The sequence below is a fragment of the Dermacentor silvarum genome, chromosome 4 (genome assembly GCF_013339745.2).
Source record: "Dermacentor silvarum isolate Dsil-2018 chromosome 4, BIME_Dsil_1.4, whole genome shotgun sequence".
Lineage (NCBI taxonomy): Eukaryota > Metazoa > Arthropoda > Arachnida > Ixodida > Ixodidae > Dermacentor > Dermacentor silvarum.
In genome coordinates, this window is record NC_051157.2 from 180,165,706 (window position 1) to 180,184,825 (window position 19,120).

General features: G+C 46.2%; 1 protein-coding gene across 1 annotated transcript in view; it reads left to right on the forward strand.

Moving 5' to 3' along the window:
- The window catches only part of LOC119449083 (protein regulator of cytokinesis 1-like), a 178,186-nt gene that overhangs the window by 126,679 nt on the left and 32,387 nt on the right, over positions 1-19,120 (forward strand). The window contains exons 4-7 of the mRNA XM_049666243.1: positions 7,413-7,580; positions 7,995-8,144; positions 9,944-10,094; positions 12,100-12,329. Of these exons, the coding sequence (XP_049522200.1) occupies positions 7,413-7,580; positions 7,995-8,144; positions 9,944-10,094; positions 12,100-12,329 (699 nt within the window). The remainder of the gene's footprint in view (positions 1-7,412; positions 7,581-7,994; positions 8,145-9,943; positions 10,095-12,099; positions 12,330-19,120) is intronic.

Genomic DNA, 19,120 nt, shown 5'->3' on the forward strand with positions numbered 1-19,120 from the left:
ATGTTGGCGGTTAGAAAGTTGATTATTAGGCAGCGAGGGTAATGTCAGTCTTCACATTTGCTGCCAACTGCAGGTCCTGGTCAGTTGTGTTTTCAGATTCCATGGTGTCTCCTAGCGTTTGGTACATGTATATATGGGCATATATTGCACGAAAAGGTGCAAGGTTGGTTCTTTGTTTGCTTCTCAATGCCGCCTAGTACTTCTTGATTAGTGAAGGATCAACTAGCGCCAACCAGCAAGGAAAATCCGTAACACCACGATGAGCTGGCAAGTTAATTTTAGAGACTTACGTAATATAACGCGAAATAACAAGGAAGGAACGACGATAGTGACAGAGTGAATAGAGCGCGCTTTTCATTCTGTCTCTATCGCCGTTCCTTCCTTATTTTTTCGCGCTGTTACATCAGCTGCCACGAACCGAATTACATAGCCCAGCAAGCAACCATTCTGTAATTTTAAAGACTTGTCAGCTATGCTCTTGCATTCTTCCTGGTTGATCGAGCCCCTGGTCGTGGCGAGACATGACCTGTTAGTGATTCATATTTGGGAATTATGAGTGTGCCTTAACATCGTATTTCCAGAGATGGAAGCAACATTTCAGTTGTAGCAGATTTCGTAGCAGAGCAAATGGTACTTTGGAGCAGCTATTTTTTGTTTTCGGATTAGATGGATAATACGTCATACGACTCCTGCTTTTAAAAGCATCCCCGAAGCGTCTCACATATTTATTATCAAGCATACTGCAAAAACAATATTCAACACAAATTGCAAGAAACAAGCAATTAAGATGGATGGTTATCGAACGCGCATAAAATGCACTATATGCTTAAAATGCCAGTTCTTGAGGCAGAAATGAGATCAACCCGATAAAGGTGAGCATGACTATGTAAAATAAAGAGTCGTATATCACAGTTGCCGCAGCAGCAATTGGTCATCAGTATTAGATCGAATTTCCCAGTGCCGTTTTGGAACAGTTATTAACAAAAATAAATTTGGGGCAGCATGGAGAAGCACTTCCATCACTGTATTTCTGTAGTTTTGAAGGACAAATTGTTTTAGTCAGTTTTCTGTTCCTTAGTCCCTGTATAAAACGAAATCCATGGTAATATTGAACTGAATCAGAATTCACTTAAAGCTTGCTGTTCATTCAACCATGCAACCTTGAAACGATAGTAGTAGTAGTTGTCTAGTAGTAGTTGTCTTCAAACTGATCGAGTTCAATCTGGTAGTTGGCCAGTTGCGTACAGGGGACGGGCGACAAATGGGCCAACAATTTAATGGTTGTCACTGAACATACGGTTTTTATTGCAATTGAAGTGCTGTTCCACCTTCGCTGCCTTGGCCATGAGAGGTGCTGGCTAACACAAGAAACGCTGGTACAAATAACCAAGAAAGTTGACTGTAGGGCAGCCATCGTGGTATCTTAATGGAAAAGCACCACATGTGTTAAGTGCTATTCTACTGAACACCAAGAAAACATAAAAAAGTAAAAGCAAATGTATGAGTGTACTGAATGCAAAATGAAATTTCTTTTCAGCCAGGTTTGACACTTCAAAGCGCATTATAACATGTTTAGCCCCGAGCACTGGTGTCATGTCAATTAACCTCTTTCGCTGGTTGATACCTGAAGCATGAGCCGAGCTTGAAGCGATCGATTTTTGTGAACTGGCGCGATCAGGATTACTCTAAATACCCTACAGAGCACAGGATTTTCACGTTAAGGAAGAACGCGCTGGATAAGTTATTAGGAGTGTCCAAACCATAAACTGCTGTGCTCGCCCTGTGAAGGACAACGTCCTAGTCAGCGCATTGCACCGGTATAGAATATAGCAGAAGGCACGCGTTCGTGACACTTAGATCTACAGGTACGAGGCACAGAATGACGACACACACGCACGCACGCACGCACGCACGCACGCGCACGCACACACGCACGCACGCACGCACACGCACACGCACAGATACACACACACACACAGATACATACATACATACATACATACATACACACGTACATACATACACACACACGTACATACATACATACATACATACATACACACACATACATACATACATACATACATACATACATACATACATACATACATACATACATACACACACACATACACACACACACACACACACATACACACAAAGAACTGGTCTGTGTTGGTCTGTCTGCGTGTCGCCATTTTCAGCTGAGGACTACTGCCCTGTTCTGTGTCCAGATTGTTCTCTTTGCAGTAAAACCTTCCTTGGAAAAGAATGTTTATGCCTTCTGTATACTGTCCGGTGTAAATAAGACTTCAACTGGGTCTATTGGTACAACATAGAAAGGACATGGTTGAACATGTTCATGTCCTTTCCACTGCCCCGTGTAAGTAGTCTCGCTCTGACGTTTCCACATCTGTTCTTCCTCAGATCGACGATTCTCTTACGATGCTCGAGAAGGAGAGTGTCATCCGGGAAAGGCTGGAGCAGCTTAAACAAATCAAAGGGTTCCGCAAGCGCGAACGTAAGAAGCTGCGCTCCAAGGAGTGTGAGCTGTGCACCAAGCTGGGCATGCCGGCTCTAGCCTCTATCCAACGCATCCACTCCCACCGAGAATGACCTACAAGAGCTGGAACAGCACGTGGCTCAGCTGGAACGAGAGAAGGTTCGTTTGTTTCTAGCATCGTGTCATCCAAGGGCTGCGTCTGCAAATGCACCTTCTCTGTATGTGTGTCAAATTTCAGACATGAGTGTAGGCGTGACGTGTCACCCAGTGTTGACCGTCCAACGAGCAGGAAAAAGAGCAAATAGAGTGGCAGGTTTCCTTACAGCGCAGTTGCTAAAGAGTCCCTCACCAGGTTTGGCCATTTTTAACAGACAAGCGCAATGTATCATTACATGCTGACAATTGTGCCTGCAGGTATTGCACCACCGAGCACCGCGAAAATTACTGAAATTTCACACCGAACTCTGCACCCCCTTCCTTTCTAGGGAGTCTACCTCCAAGCCAAACACTCCTCAAGGTTGCACGCACAAAAGTATTACATGAAATATACTCCCTACAGCATCGCCCAACGTGACACGTGACTTTGGTAAACCATCCAATGCAGGACACGAAATGCCACCACTACAAGTGCACCGTGCAGCAAGAAACAAAGAAAAAATGGCCGTGGTTTAGCTCTGGTTAAACCTAGTCGAGTACCAATAGCTACAGACCCCCGGCTGCGCTTAGGCTTCGCTTTTAGTTAGACATGTTATTAAACTTAGTGGTTTCCCACTAGACTAAGAAAGGAGAGACATTGTGGTCAACTGACGGGTAAAGACAACGGCAGGAGCGATGGCCGTGCAGCGACCGCGTCGAGGCGAGTTGGCAGAGAATCGAGGCTCGTCATCATGGAGGAAGGAAAAATTCAGTACTTTCACTTCAATTTACCAAAGGGTTATCCGGTTTTGTGGACGAAAGGAGTTGCCGGCGGAATCGAATATATATATATATATATATATATATATATATATATATTGATAAGGCTACTCAGTCGCCTACGGCCAACGAGAGGAGAAATGTGACGGGCGTTCCGATATCGCTCTTTTTTTTCGTGGTTGTGTTTGCATAACGACGGCCTTGCAACTATAGATTTATTTCGGAAACAGCAACAGAGGGTCCAGACTGCTCATATGTAATACAGGATCTAGTTCGTTAACTTGTCTCCGCCTGTAAGTTACCGAGACGAATATTACATAACGATTCAAGAAGCAGCGATGTTAAACGACTTACCGGTATTGCCGTCCTCAGTCGCAGCAGAATCCGGCTCCCATTTCGATGCAGACTTGTTCCGCATGGCTCACGACCGAAACCTAGCTTTCGGGCTTACATCACCTCTCGCAAACCCATCACTTCACCCCAAGTTAAATAACGCGAGGTGTCGAACCGCGATAAACTGGTTTTAGCTCAAAATAAGCAACCAGCATATAACTGTACGAACCAACGAATCCGTGCTTGCCGTGTACGCGAAAAATACCGGTAAAAATTTTAAATCCAGGCCAGAGGTCACGTGGGAGATCGATGATGATGCTACGTTATTTTGCGTTTATAATGGCAAAAAAGGACAGAGTTGGTACTCAATAGTACAATCTCTAATTAAGAATAGTAATTTTGTACTCTGTCATGTAATAAAAAAAAAACGCTTCGATGAGCGCGTGAGAAAGTTTGTCGGTTAAAATTGCGCTTATTACGGCGCCTCTACCGGGATCTACTCAACTCAAGAAGGCATATTTTCGAGGGGATGTACTAGGCTTGTTTTGTTAGCAGCGATCTTTTCGCCCTCTGTGGCCATTTGGTGAACTCGCGAGTTTCCGGGGCCTGGCCGCGCGACGACCGCGAGCTGAGTCGCCGGAGAATCGAGGCCCGTGGTGTGACGTCACGCAGAGGGTGCGGCGAGTGCCCAACGGCAGGAGCGGTGGCCGCGCGGCGACCGCGACGAGACGAGTTGCTGGAGAATCGAGGGCCGTGGTGTGACGTCCCAGTTCGGCCACGGCTCAAAGTGCGGCGACGGCGAAGAGGCGAAAACCTGGCGTAATGTAGCTGTCGCTACAACAAAAAGGCGAGGCTCATCACGTGACGTGACGCAGTCCCTCGGTCCCAGCCTGTCAGAAGGCAGGGAAGGAGCTATGCTTGTTGAGGCTAGTCGAGTCACAGTGGGGGAGTCTTGATTGGCAGTCGTTCTCGCCTCCTGGCAGTATGATAACAGGGCATTCAATATCTTCTCCAATAGTTCAAAACGTTAACATTATTTCACTAAAACACTCCCTAGGCAGTGCTGCACTACTTCCAGTGTGTAAGGAAAATTTGCAATAATACCTCGTGAGAGCGCCGTCAACGTTTTCGTTACCACTAGAAACTTGCTCATTTTATGTGCTTTTATGTCTTAATGTTTTATTTCTGTCTCTTACTAGGCAGCAGGGCGTAATTTTACTCAATAAATCGGATAGCAACTAATACAAACACCTTTGATAGGATGCCGAGAATTACCTGTGCGCGCTATATCTTGTTCCTATTTCCTAGGAAGTCTATTTTGCTGAAAAGTTGCAACGCTAGCTGTCTGCACTACTTCGCACCTGTCCCTTTGTTAAACACAAGGAAACGCTACGTTCTCGGCTTTATTAAAGGATACACCTCGATGTCTTTCACTTTGTATGTGAACAATGCACTACACTAGAACAGGATGCATTGTATTTCTCGTAAAGCAGATATTTCAGCATACTGGCACTTGTGGGCATGCAATTTGTAATGTGGGCTGTTCAGGAATAATAGCTTGCTGTATAATTACAGGGGTCCAGTATAGAGCCTAGTAAAGACAATCATCGGAGATTTGTAAAATTCAGATAAATTATAGTGACGGCTGAAGAAGCTCGTGCTCTGTCTTTCGATAAATATTGTGAACTAGTCCTCTTCTGTGGGGAACATGCAAGGCAGACGAAGTGTGATGCGACGGTCAGTTTGCGTTAACCAAAAGCTGCTGATATCCACAGAAAAGAAACTCATACAGGCTCGTCAGAAATTGCAGCTCCTCAGTTAAGGCAAAATTTGGTCCATGCCAATATTTTGTGATGCCTTATTTCGTGTTCCGTGCTTATTATGGGTTGAACCGTGCAATAATGGAAGAATCGGCTATATGTAGTGTTTAAAAATGCATCCCTTCATCTGGAAATCTATCCGGCCACCACCGTCTTTCAGGGTCTGTTACTCTTCCAAAGGAGCTTACCCTGATGTTGGGAGGTGATTGGGAAAAGGCGACCAAAATTAGCAACTTGAAGGGTGGGAACGTAAAATTTACATTTAAAGAGACCTTCAGAAGGCCCAGTTGGTGCATACTTGACATGATTAAAGGTTGCAAGACTCGAATACACCACGAAAGAAAGAAAAAAAGGGAGTGGATACAGGCAAGCGCTTGTCCCGTGACCATTTCTTTTCTTTTGTGGTGTTTCTTTTTGCACTCTTTCATCATGTCAAGTAGAACTGAAAATGAGTCCTGCCAAAATTCGTAAGAATGGAAAACGAATGAAAGTTTTATGCTGTGCTAGTGTAAACATGAGCGTTTCTTCGCATAACGCTCGTTCCATAGTGCATCGTTGTCTTTTCAATGTTACCAGCCTGTCACATCATAATTCCTCATCCCATGTGTCGTGTGCTACATCACAGAACTTGCGCAGTTCTCTCAGCAACATTGTCGTATAGGTATGGGAATGTCTCTCGGGTTTCCCGAGGCTGAATTATGCAGTTCCCCAGTATCCTGTGCCGTCCAGAAAAAAAGAGTCATAGGAAGAAGTAGGTTTCAAGTGATGAACAGTGTTCGAAGAAGTAATCTTTTCTCAAAGCTCTGATGGGACAACTCGCCTTGTTTTACCACTGCTGACCATCCCATACTGTAGTCACGAAAGCTGTAGCAATTTCTCCAATTCCTGGTTAGCTGCACTCAGTGCTGTAGGTAAATGGACTCTATCCTATACTGTTCGCTATCGAGAACAGCAGACGCCCACCGCAGGAGCTTCCTCGCAATACTCGCCCACCCGCCTCGCGTGAAAATTCTGGTGAACACCAAGTTTCTTACTCCGTTAACCCCAAATCTCCTCCTCGGTCCTCGCACACCGCATTAGCAGCTATGGCTGCCACCCTTATTGCGATAAGCATTTTTAATTGTCTGTTTCACATCATTTGGGACGTATTGCCATTAGAAGCATGCCGCACGCTTTTAATAACCCAAACACGCCACCGTTCACTGTTGCAAGCGGCTCAAAGGGAGGGTCGTGTAACCCACTAGCGAATTGTAGGCATTGCATTTCGGTCTTGCCCACCAGCGGAATTTGATTTACATTTCTCTTCGCAATAGGAAAACGACAACGTGCGTTACTGGTCGCCTGGGCCCTACCAGCTCGAAGCGTGTCGCATGTTTTATAGCAACAGTTTGTTCCCGCGTTCAAGAGCATGCCATTTTATGTAGTTGCAGCTTGCTCTTCGAAATGCTACATGACATTGTGGCACCTTTGTGATTGGCCATGGCAGAAACAGAAGCACAGTTGCTTGCCTACACGAACCTATTTTTCCCTCTGGTGAAATTTTCCTGAACCTCAAGTGACACAAGATAGCCAGCTACATGCAAAATTCTTCACAGGACATTTATGACCATAGTGTGTGGGATCTGCATTTAAGAAATTAGGATGCGAGGATACTGATCACATATGTCACCAAAGTTGAGCCTTCCTTAAGCTGTCGATGTGTAAAAAAGTTTGTTTCACTAACTCTGAGCAAGTACCATTCATGAGCATAGAGCGAAGTGCAATGTTCTCATGAGTCTGCAGTTGCAGGTTGACATTGCAGCCGATGCCCGCATGTAGTTGAGCAACATCGTTTGTTCCAGGCCATTCGCTCGTGCACACTGTCTGCACTGCGGAACAGCATCGTTGCCAAGCTGAACCTGCTCGATGTTCAACCAGAGACACAGCTGGAGATCCAGCTAGTGGAAGACCAGGAGGGCTTTATTCTCTCCAACAGCAACATGGACGAAGCGAGGGCATATCTTGAACGGGTGAGTCGATTGGTTGGACTAATCTCTGCTCACGCCATGGGAGAAAGTTGTGTTGTACAGGCTACACTTATTGTACGTTATATTCAATTGAAGTGCTCGTGAAAGTACAGTTAAATCTCGATATAACAAATTCAATAAAATTGGCACCTCACTTTGTTATACAGTCAACGACCGATTATACGGACAACTAGTCACGCGAATGATAGCACTGTGCCAAGAATGCCATTGATTCTAGACGTCTATGCATCTTGCACTATAGTCACATAACGTGAAGGTATCATTGAACAGGTAGAGATCATCTTGACAGCTGCACTTATGGGTACTGACTAGGCTGACATGACACCTTGAAGCTGCCACCAAGACCTTCTTGGAGGCCTTACATGTGTCGCTTCTCTCTTGTGCTTGCATGGTCAGCTGACGAAGCTCGAAGAGGTGAGGCGTCAGGAGCTTGCTGCCCTGCAGGACCAATTGGCCCTGTTTTTTGACCGGCTGGACATTCCACCCGAAGAGCAGGAGCGCATTCGGAACACCAACAGTGGCCTCACTTCTGCGACAATGGCTGTGGTATGATGCCCGATTTCCTTTGGGGCCATTTAAAACAATGCTGTCGTGGCAACTAGAACTGTGCAAAAACATTGACAAAGGGCAGCATCTGATTTGTGTCCGCACCTCTCTGAAGAACCAATGTTTTTTACAAGTCTGGAGGGTAGTAATGTGTGGAAAATTATCAATTTAATTGATTGCTTGTGCAAGTCCTTGCAGATATTCATGAAAGTTGGGGTTGGTCAGGAGGTGTGGTTTGAACTTGCTCCACTGAATATGTACCAGGGTAGCCTAACGATTGTATGACTTCGATGTCAAAAGAACTCTCGTCATCAAGTTCCATTATTCCGCTGATGATGACTGATGATTATAGGCTGATGATGACGATTCCGCCTGCGTTGCCTCAAACATTCAGCCTTGAAGGAAATCATGGACTGTACGTCAATTCCGACCTTATTGTGAAGTCAACTTGTGGCCTCTTTCACTGTATTTTCACGACGATAATAGCATCTTAGCAAAGAAAATTGATTGCACACGACTGTAATGGCTAGCTCCGGAAACCACCTCGCATTTTATTGGGAGCCTTTGTTTTTCTTTTTCGGACTAACACACCCAGTACTTTGTGGGGAAGTCGACCAGTCGTGTGGTCGACCTAAGGCACTGGTCGACTACATCTCACTACGTGTTTGACTTTCAACCCTCGAAAATGCGTGCATCCTTTCTACTTATACCAGCTTCCCAATTTCACTGTAGAGTGCACGGAATTGGGATTTCCAAAAGGTTTTAGCTTATCCAATGCTACTTCCGTGTACCACCAAAGAACATTGAAATATTTCTTTACCAGATGACTGCGTTCTCTAATGCAGCTCTTGGTGCTAGTTCATCTTAACTGTGACTGTGTGCGTAGAAATAGGTGCACAGTAAGTCTCTCGGCAGCTATCTTATGGCACAGACAGCAGACTCCCGCTCTCGTGTGCTTGACAATCACTCGCCGTGGTGGCGTAGTGGCTATGGCATTTCGCTACTAAGCCCGATGACGCGGGGTCGAATCGCGGCCACGGCGGCCGCATTTCGATGGGGGTGAAATGCAGAAACGCCCGTATAGCGTGTATTGGGTGCCTGGTAAAGAAATCTAGGCGGTCAAAATTAACCCGGAGACACCCACTACGGCATGCCTCATAATCAAATCATGGTTCTAGTACGTAAAACCCCGGAATTTAAGAATCGGTTCATTTATCAGTATTTTGTGAGCCTGGTGACAGAACACTGCAAGCCTTTGTTATCGTGCAACACGCATAACTGCCAACCTTTAGTTTTACTACACAATGCGTGGTTTTCAGACTGCCTTATTTTCTTACTGATGTCCAAAATTTTCTGTTATATCTATTTGAAAGCCGAACTGTTTCGAAAAGAATAGTTTTTTTTTTGGGGGGGGGGGGGGGAGACGTCGCATATTCTGAACAACCTGCAGCTAAGGCGCCAAATATAAAACCAACGAGTAACAACAGCCAAAATTGCGGCTGCTACTAAATGAATATTAATAAACTGCGTAGACGTTTCTATTTGTGGTGCAGGTCATTTTTGTTCTGTGTTTGTATGAGCTAAGTGCCTGTTCAATGTCTGAACAACTGTCGTTAAATGTGACTTGGTGCTTCTGATGGACAAAGAGCATTTCTCTACGCTTGTGTCCAACGACGAGCATGATATTAAACTGAAGGAATGCTCACAAAAATGCTAAGTAGACCGATGCCGTCGTGTCTGCGCTATAACCGGTGTTTCGACATGCTGCTGACTGTTTCAATGTTGTTTGGCCTCGGCAGCTCAGGAACAAGCTCGCCGTATACGAGCTACAGAAGCGAGAACGCCTTAGAGAGTTTGTCACCCGGGTCAAGGACGAGCTGCTCACTTGGTACAGGAAGTGCTGTCTGCCAAAGAGTCGGATTTACCTCGACGACAATAACGACTCTAAAGGTGAGTGCTGTTGTTTGCACATGTGGTTTTACGCCAAGCTGAACAAAGGAGGTGGTTCTCATTTATACTGGTTGCGGATATTCTTTACTCCAGGGATTCTCAAATTGGATTCCGCGGAATCCAGGGGTTCCGCAAACGACTTCCTAGGGTTTCGCAAGTGGTCGGAACAAATCCTGCCCCATCTTGTTTTTACCCCATTCACTTCCACAATTTCTCTGATAAAATTTTGAGGTTCCGTATAAAATCAAGCCTCATGCGCAGTTTACTTTAGGTGCGAGTGAAAGCGTGTGAGGGTGAGTCAGAGATGCACGCCGTCCTCCTGCGTGCCTAATGTTGGAATTGCAGTGCAGTGCTGTGCACACCACACGGTTGTGTGTAGAGTGGTCTTACGGAACGAACAGCAAACTTTAAGCTACGAAGGCTCACTGCTGATTGTTTCACCTCTCTCATAATTGAGGTGCAACTACTCCGCTGGCGCAACACTGGTGTCGGCACTCTTCCTCACGGCAGCACTGCGAGACACCTAATGGTTACGAGGCCACTGTTTCTGCTGCGGACCAGAAGTTGTCTCACGCGCAGCGTCGCGCCAGCATGTCGCGTCCGGTTATTCTCAAACTGTCTGAGCAGCTTCGGACGCGCTATACTCGCCTTTCAGGCAGCACAGCCCAATTTTTTCCCAAAGCGTGTGGGCGCTTATTTGGATATTCTCCGCGACTGTGCCGAGTTATGTAACGTTTTAGACGTTGTGCATTCTTTGGCCTATATTTCTCATAAGGAGCGTTGCCTAGCGTATACACAAACCCTATCCCTACAAATACGGATATAGCAGACACCAGTGCTTGCGACCATTCCTAATCATCATAATTTACCCGTCGCGCTAGCCCTATGGCTAAGACATTTCACTGCTTAGCTACACTTTTAGGGTTTGATCCCGGCCGTGGCAGCGGCATTTCAATGGGGATAAAAGTGGGGGAGAAACTCGTGTACTTCACTTTTTCTGCACATTAACAAACCGCAGGGGGCCTAAATTATTTATAAGTACTCCACAACTGCGGACCTCATAATGCGATTGCAGTTTCGGCACGAAAAACCCCTGGTAGGAATCGCCATGTACCCATCCCGCCTGATGAACAAAGGTGGGCGGCTCCATTTTAACTTCACCCGCCGGGGTGGCTCACTCAGCTAAGGCGTTGCGCTGCTGAGCACGAGGTCGCGGGATGGAATCCCGGCCGTGGCGGCCGCATTTCCTTGGAGGCGAAATGCAAAAACGCCCGTGTACTTGCGTTGTAGTGGCCGTTACAGAACCGCAGGTGGTCAAAATTAATCCGCAGCCCTCCACTACGGCGTGCTGCATAATCAACTGGTTTTGGCACGTAAAACCCCAGAAAGAACATTTTAACTTCCGTCTGGCCTCTAAACCTCGCCAGCATTGTATGTCCATGGTTCGTCTAATAGACGAATGTGCGCAATGCCACTAGCACATTGATTTGTTGCTATGGGAATACGTATAAGTGAAGAAAACTGTTAGCTAAGACGGCAGTAAATTTCAATATTTTAGGCTGCCGTGTCGCAGGCTTGCTGATCCATAGCCTTGCTACCCATTCTTTCTTTCTCTGAGGATTTGGTGGAAAGAATAGACTTATCTTGTTGCAGACACGTCGTATCTAGGGCACATAGCGGATGTGCTTACTTTTGTACTTGACCATGGGGCATGCGAAAGAGATATATACAAAAGTACACGGCATATGAGGTATTGGCACTACCTAACGAGAAAACAGGGCCATACCGCATCGTCGTCTGCTGACCTTGCACGTTGTAACCGTGGGCTTCAAGGTTGGGAAGCTATCTCGGGTTGCGGTCTAATCTTTACCTACCCTTTATAAAGGCTAGAGATGAAGTCCTTTAATAATGAAGCATGGTTGGCACTCACCCGCTGGCATCAACTACTTCTGCTTTGTTTATCTCTGGAATGTATTTTGCTCATGTTAGCCTTGTTCCTTTCCAGGTGTCACCGAGGAACGCCTGGTAGAGCTGGAGAGGGAGCTTAAGTCCCTAAAGGACTTCTACTCTGAAAACGCAATGATCATCGCCAAGGCAGCGCGCCATGAAGCCCTGTGGGTTAAATATCTCGAACTGGAGAAGCTCAGCACGGACCCATCCCGCCTCATGAACAGAGGTGGGCGGCTCCTACTTGAGACCAAGGAGAGACAGAGGCTGCAGGCTGAGCTCCCGAAGGTGTGTGCCTGCTGCTGTGGGAATTGGGTTTCGTGTAGGAAGGTAGCACAGTGTACGCGGCGTTATTCAGACAGTTGCAGGCCTGAAGCACAGAACGGCCACCCACCCCATTTTGTAGCTGGCAGGGCACCAGTGTTAGGAGAGAGCATTGTCGTGCCAGTTTCTCGTAACAAACGGGATAAAAGCAATGTGAAAGGTCAACCACAACAAAATTTTAGACCGCATAAAAAGGATAGGGTAGATAGCAGGGCTAGGCAGTATCGAATATGCATATACTATCTTGAGATACTCTTTGGGTATCGTGTATCTGTATCATGATACATTCGGCAAGACATGTAACTATATTGTAAATACACCATAACAAGTATCGTGTATCTTAACATGCAAAACAGTCTGAAAGTAAAATCCAGGATGACACTCAGATTCACTTAAGCAAGCAATTGACCGCTGCTAAATTTTATTATAAGAAGCGATACTTGATGCTAACTCATTTTCAGTAACCAAACAAGATTCAGAAAATTTAATGCTCTGTGGCACGAGCATTATTATTATTATTTTACGAAATATTTCTTTAATTATAGCCACAAGGCGGAATGTTGAAACTGCAGAATGCAATTCAAGCCATTGCTTTATCGTAAGCTTTTGCTAGAAACTTTGTGATTAGAACAATTTTCTAGAAATACATTCTGAGCACTTATCGTGAAGTGTATTGCTGTTCCAGTTTATTGACCCTTTTCCCGGAGCATTTTGCTCTAGAGGGACGAGATGGCGCTTTCGGCGGCGCGCCATACGTTGCCTCAGCGAATGCGCACAAATACGAAACCATTACTGCTTCTGCCCTGCCGCTGTGCGATCAGTTGTCGGAAATGCCAACGACTTTCCTCGAGGATAAAAAAAAGATAATTCATCCACCAGCGCTGTATAGCTAACCTCCAAAGAAAGGACTTCAACTCCAGAACGTCGGCACCTGAGAGGGAGTACAGCTCGTTACAAAAGGAAATAGCGCCACTTACTGGCATAGTAAGCTTCTCGCTAGTTACCTACACACATCAACGCCTACTCGCACGCAAGCTTATGCCCACCTTATCGCCAACGCATCAATAATAAGTGAATGGGCTCACACTTGTACCAATGTGCTGAAGCATGAGTGACGGCGACTACACCGACAAGACACGAATGTTTGAAGCTGAACGTTTCGTGATGGTCCACAGAGTAAGCGACAGACTAGCGATAATACGACTTTGCGACAAGCTACCGCAAAGTACAGAACATTTACATTTCAAGTTTTGTGCGCAGCTTGAGCAAATCTATCGCAGAACTCCCGCGAGCGATTAGGCGGAAAATAAACAATCAGATAGTGGCCGCACCGAGGAACTTTACTGAGTCAGAAACATGACAAGTCACCGCTTCAAAATGTTTGCGAAATAAAGAACGAAGAGCACGCTGATCCCGATTTAATGCATAAGCGGAAAGCGGACAGCTTGGAATACATTTCTAACCCCGCTTTTAGTATACAAAAACCGTATACGTATGGTTGTTTGTTTTCGGGTAAAACCCGATTTTTAGACCCGAACATGTTTCAGGAGAATCGGGTTAAACCAGATTTCTCCTCGAACTCGAAAACCACATCCCAAGGCTTTATTTTTCTCTTTTTTACGCTTACAATGAAGTTAGATCCTACTGGCCTCGAGTGAACTCCAGTGACCTATAGACTTCATTTCAGAAGCTGCGTGCAGCAGTGTGTACGCTACACGGCTCTCCACCAACCGCCCATCGAAGGCGCCTAACTCTGAGCAAGTAACTCACCGTGACATTCTACGTGGGCCGGCTAAAGAAAAGCGACAATAGGCACTGACATTGTTGTGCCTAACTAATGGAAGCTGTGATGTCGAGAGAACTTTCTGTCAGCTGAGATACGTTAAAGATTGAACAGGTGTCGGATGGAGACCGACATGTTGCGCAGGCAGATGATAATGTATGTTAACAAGGATGTGTAAAAAATCGATGACCAGCTTTTCATTTATAAAATGGTAAATTTCCTAGATGGTAAATTTCCTTTACTGTCATTACCACTTAATAATTTCCGAACAAACGCCGCATTTCAGAGTATTTGCTAGAAAACCCTGCCCTGATGTACCTCCAATAACCAGCTTGAAACAGATGCCAAGTTTTAACGCGTTAGCGTTAAGGCGCTCGTGATATTACGCAATGTATTACTTAGTACATTTGTCACTTTAACCTGAAAAAAAACCCGAGATTTTGGAATTATTTCACAAGAACCCCGATTTCTCCTGATTATCAGCTTGAAAAATAGCACCTAATTTTTGCGCCTTGCCGAGCTACACACGCAGTTTCGACAAGGCGTATTAAGTTCTGAAAGCACTTACATGTCCTCTAAAGCTGTGGTCAAAGCTTCATGTCGTGCACAAAGCCACCGTCTACGATATGCGTCGAAACGGAAGTTTGCTGCGCCGCACCGGCGTTACGCGCTTGCATTGTAAACGTGGAGGCAGCTGAGGCAAGCAATGGACGCGTCACCACGTGATCAAACATGGCAGCGCCCACGGGAGCGCTGCGAAAAGGGTCACTAGCATTTACATACATTTTGCACTGTGGAAAAATATGTAATCTAGAACAGCAGTACATATAGCTTAAGATTTTGAAGGATTTGATTAAGTAATGAACCGAGTCACTGCTTAAAATACCCGCACATACGTTCCGTCATTAAATTACAAGCCTCAAGCTGGCCCTCAGCAAGAGAGCAAAGTTTTTGTTTAGTTAGTGTGCTGGCTGCGGTCGCCGCTGCCACACATGTGCCTGCGTGCCAGGACGCTGTTCGAAATCAGTTAATCTCGAAGGCACCATTTTCGACATTCTACTGAACCTGAACAAAATCTGGTCAGCCGTAGCTAGGCCACTAGCAATGATCTGGATAACTTGAGACGGAACAATATGGCTGCTATCACAATTAGTGAGCACCGTAACGAGGCTTATCAAAGGTATGCCGAGCCTAATTTCCCTATTCTATCACTCCCTTCATAATTTTACTATTTCAAATGCAAGTTCTTTTATATCTGCCCTACTATCCCTAAACCTCATTGCCTTCAACAGGGCAACTACCTCCTCATTTACCTCTATATGGATACATTTACAGGACTGCAAAACATACTGAATACATTGTGCTTTTATGACGCTACAGACGGTCATTGCCAAATTTTCCCCTATAACACCACATTCAGAGAATTGGATACGGATACCCTTATGTGTTCTAATAATAGTGCTCGACACTTAGAAGCATAACGACCCTAGGTTCTTTTATTCAATTATTTGTTCTTCAGTACATAGTTCCATAGCTCGTTTTCTCTGCGTCACCCTTATCCACAATGTTGTGCCCTGAGCTCGGTTTAATACCCTTTCCTCTGCTGTTCTCCACACGTCCGTGAACGTCATATTTACTCCTTAGTTTCGTGACATATTCTCGCATTTCCTGCGTGGTCAGTAAGCATTTTTAGAAAGTTGCGAACATTTTGCTACAGCAACCTCTCACGAAAATGCGAAAGACGAGTTTGTTGACAAGTCAAATCCGCGTGACAATACGATACTTTCCGCACCTTTTGCAAGCATCTTGCAGAAACTTTCAGAAACGGTACGCGGATTCCAGGCCGTGCATCTGGAATGCGCCATCATCGATTCCTTTGAGAATGTGCTGAATTTTATCAGCTTCGGGCATGGCGGCGTTGACACGTTTACAAAAGTCAATGACTTCTTCAGTGTAACTCGTGAAAATTTCTCCAGTCTGCTGTACTCGGGCGCGCAACCGCTGTTCAGCACGCAGTTTCGGGCAGCAGGTCGACCAGACACTTCGGTGAATAGATGTGGTTATCTCATAATAATTTTTTCACAGCATTTCCATCGAGCTTTCAACTTTTTCGATTAGATTACCCTGCGTTTCAGCTAATCCCAGCACTGAGTCATTCTTAGTGGACTGAAACTGCATCAAGTCTGTCTACTCGCGAGTGGAAGTCATCTAGCCTGCTTTGAACAGAGCTTATGGCTGGCATTACCTCTCGCAGAGTGGGCTGCGGCTCTTCAGAATTATTCATTGCGCCAGATGTCGTTTTTCTCCTGGCGCACTCTGAACACACCTAGCTGACTTTTATGTTCTTTTTTGCAACGCCTGACCACTGCCCAGTGTGATATACGCTGCTGCATTCACAACAGCACACGCTTAGTGCATCCCGTGGCACCGGTTCGCGACAAGCTGCACAGTTTCAAATTCTGGATGCAAGGGACATGACAAACTACACAGAACAACGCAAAAGGCCCTGTCGCAGTCAGACGGGGGCGAAACAAAGCAAGAAAGACGTGGCTATCTCCAAAATTATGCCTTACCTACAAAACAGAAGGCATGTTAGCTTGCGAGCCCACACCCCGTCAGACTGCCATGTAATAGCAATTGCCATGTAGCTGGACCTGGTCAACTCAAGCAGGCTAGGTGACTATTTGTCATCGCCTCGTTTCAAAGGGGTTGCAAATAAACCATCAACAGCATCGTATCGTACCACGGGTCAAGGGATGTGACATTTGCGCTGCGTAGTCTCGATACGGTACACGTTATTGGGCCTTCTCGCAAGGTACGAACCCTCTAGTGCGTGCTGTCGAAAATGGAGCTCCTATGGAGGCGCTCCTCCAGCTTACGCTGCGACTGTGCAGCCTGTGCCGCGCAGGCCTGTGACTTTTTCTTTCCGGGCTTCTGTAATTGGGGGTTCGTGCTATATGCGGAAAGTGTCACAACATAATCTATTAACCTGACCTGAAAAGAAATAGCATGATTAGCGGTTCTAAGATTCTCTTAGCAATTAGATCATGGCAGTGGCGCATCGAAAAGAGCATCTCATAGGGAGCTTTCCTATTCTTCCGTCTTTCTGCACATTTTTCATGAACCCCGCAAGGGCACCTTGAGTATCAAGGTGATGGTGCTTGGCGCCACCACGGACCCTTAGCCCCCATACCAAAGCTGTCATGCGCACCGTGGCGAAAGGTTTTGAGGTGAAGGGTAGAAACCATGAACGGTGGCGGTCGGGGCCATGGTCAAGCTCCGGCCGACGGGCTCTTCGTCTGTTCACCAGGCGGCGAGCCCCGGGACCTTCCTGTGAATAAGACGGTGAAACACAGGTGACATTCTAGGAACCGTCAGCATGCCCATATCGCATGAGTATTTCTTCTTCCAAAAAACCCGATCGGTCCCTGAAAAGGGGCCGCACCGAAGAAAGCTTTGACAGAACTCGAACTGATTGTGATCACTTTCCACGTTTCCTGATTATTCACTCTCTTGTAGACAACGACTCAGTCGCTGCAATGTCTGTTTTTGTTATCGCTAGGACCCTTCAGAAAATGATAGGAAGAAACTATGAAGCAAAGAAACTGTCATCCGGTGATCTTCTTGTTGAAGTGTCAAAGAAAGATCATTCTGACATCCTACTCAAGCAAAAGCAGTTTGCTCATTTACAGGTGTCCATTACCCCCCACCGCAGTCTGAACACAGTTCAAGGCGTAATATCAGAACGTGATCTGATCCGCGAAAAAGACTCGGACCTCCTTGATGGCTTCAGAGATCAAGGTGTCACTGCCCTACGCCGCATCACCATAAGGCGAAACGGCGAAGATGTAGTGACACCCCATATCGTCTTGACCTTTAATCGTTCCCGTCTACCAGATGCTGTGAAAGCAGAGTTCATTCACTGCAAAGTACGCCCCTATGTCCCAAACCCGAGAAGATGTTTTAAGTGCCAAAAGTACGGACACGGATCAAACACATGTCGCGGAAAACTCACCTGTGCAAAGTGTGGTGCTCGCGAGCATCCTACTGAAAGCTGCAATGCCACCCAAACAGAATGTCCCAACTGTCATGGGCCGCACGCTGCGTACTCGCGAACTTGTGAAAGTTCCAGAACGAGAAAAAGATCATTCAAATAAAAGTAACGGAAAACATCAAATTCCCTGAAGCCCGGAAGAAGCTCTCGCTTCTCTCCGGAAGATCCTACGTTGACGCAGCGTGCCGGGGGGCCGGGCGGCGTCTAGTTACGGTGGGCACGCAATACAGCTCTTTGCTGATGCGCGCCTTTCTCGGCCCCCCAGCAAGCAGCCATCGGCTGCACCAACCTTTCAAGTCCCAGAGGTCAACTTCGCACACACCTCTGGAACAACCCAGACAACAGAGAGGGAGTCAACCCTTCCTGACAAACCCTCATCCGCTTCCGAGGCTCCGCCGGAAGCAATGGAAGTGACCCCGGGATTCTCAGTGTCTCAGACGCTGAGAGAATCCCCCAAAGAGAGGCGGAGTTTTCTAGACCGCCTCAAACAGAAAAAACATCCGCCAGTCAAGCCGCCTAATAAAGGCGGTGACATTTGAATAACCCGTCCCCTTATCACACGCAAAAATAGCTGCTGAGAGCATTATACACTGGAACTGCCGAGGGCTACTCAGAAATCTGGATGACATATATGAAATACTTGCACAATACCAACCTAACATACTTTGCCTACAGGAAACACACTTAAAGCCAACACACAGAAACTTTCTAAAACAATATGCAGTGTACCGGAAAGACAGGCAAGGCACTGCCCACTCATGGGGTGGCGTCGCTATTGTCGTGCAGAACACTATCCCCTGTCAGAGTATCACCCTAGTTACCGATTTAGAGGCAGTGGCAATACGGGATCTAACTTTTGGAAGATTAATAACTGTATGTTCCCTATACATTCCTCCGGACCATCACCTCTCCATCGAA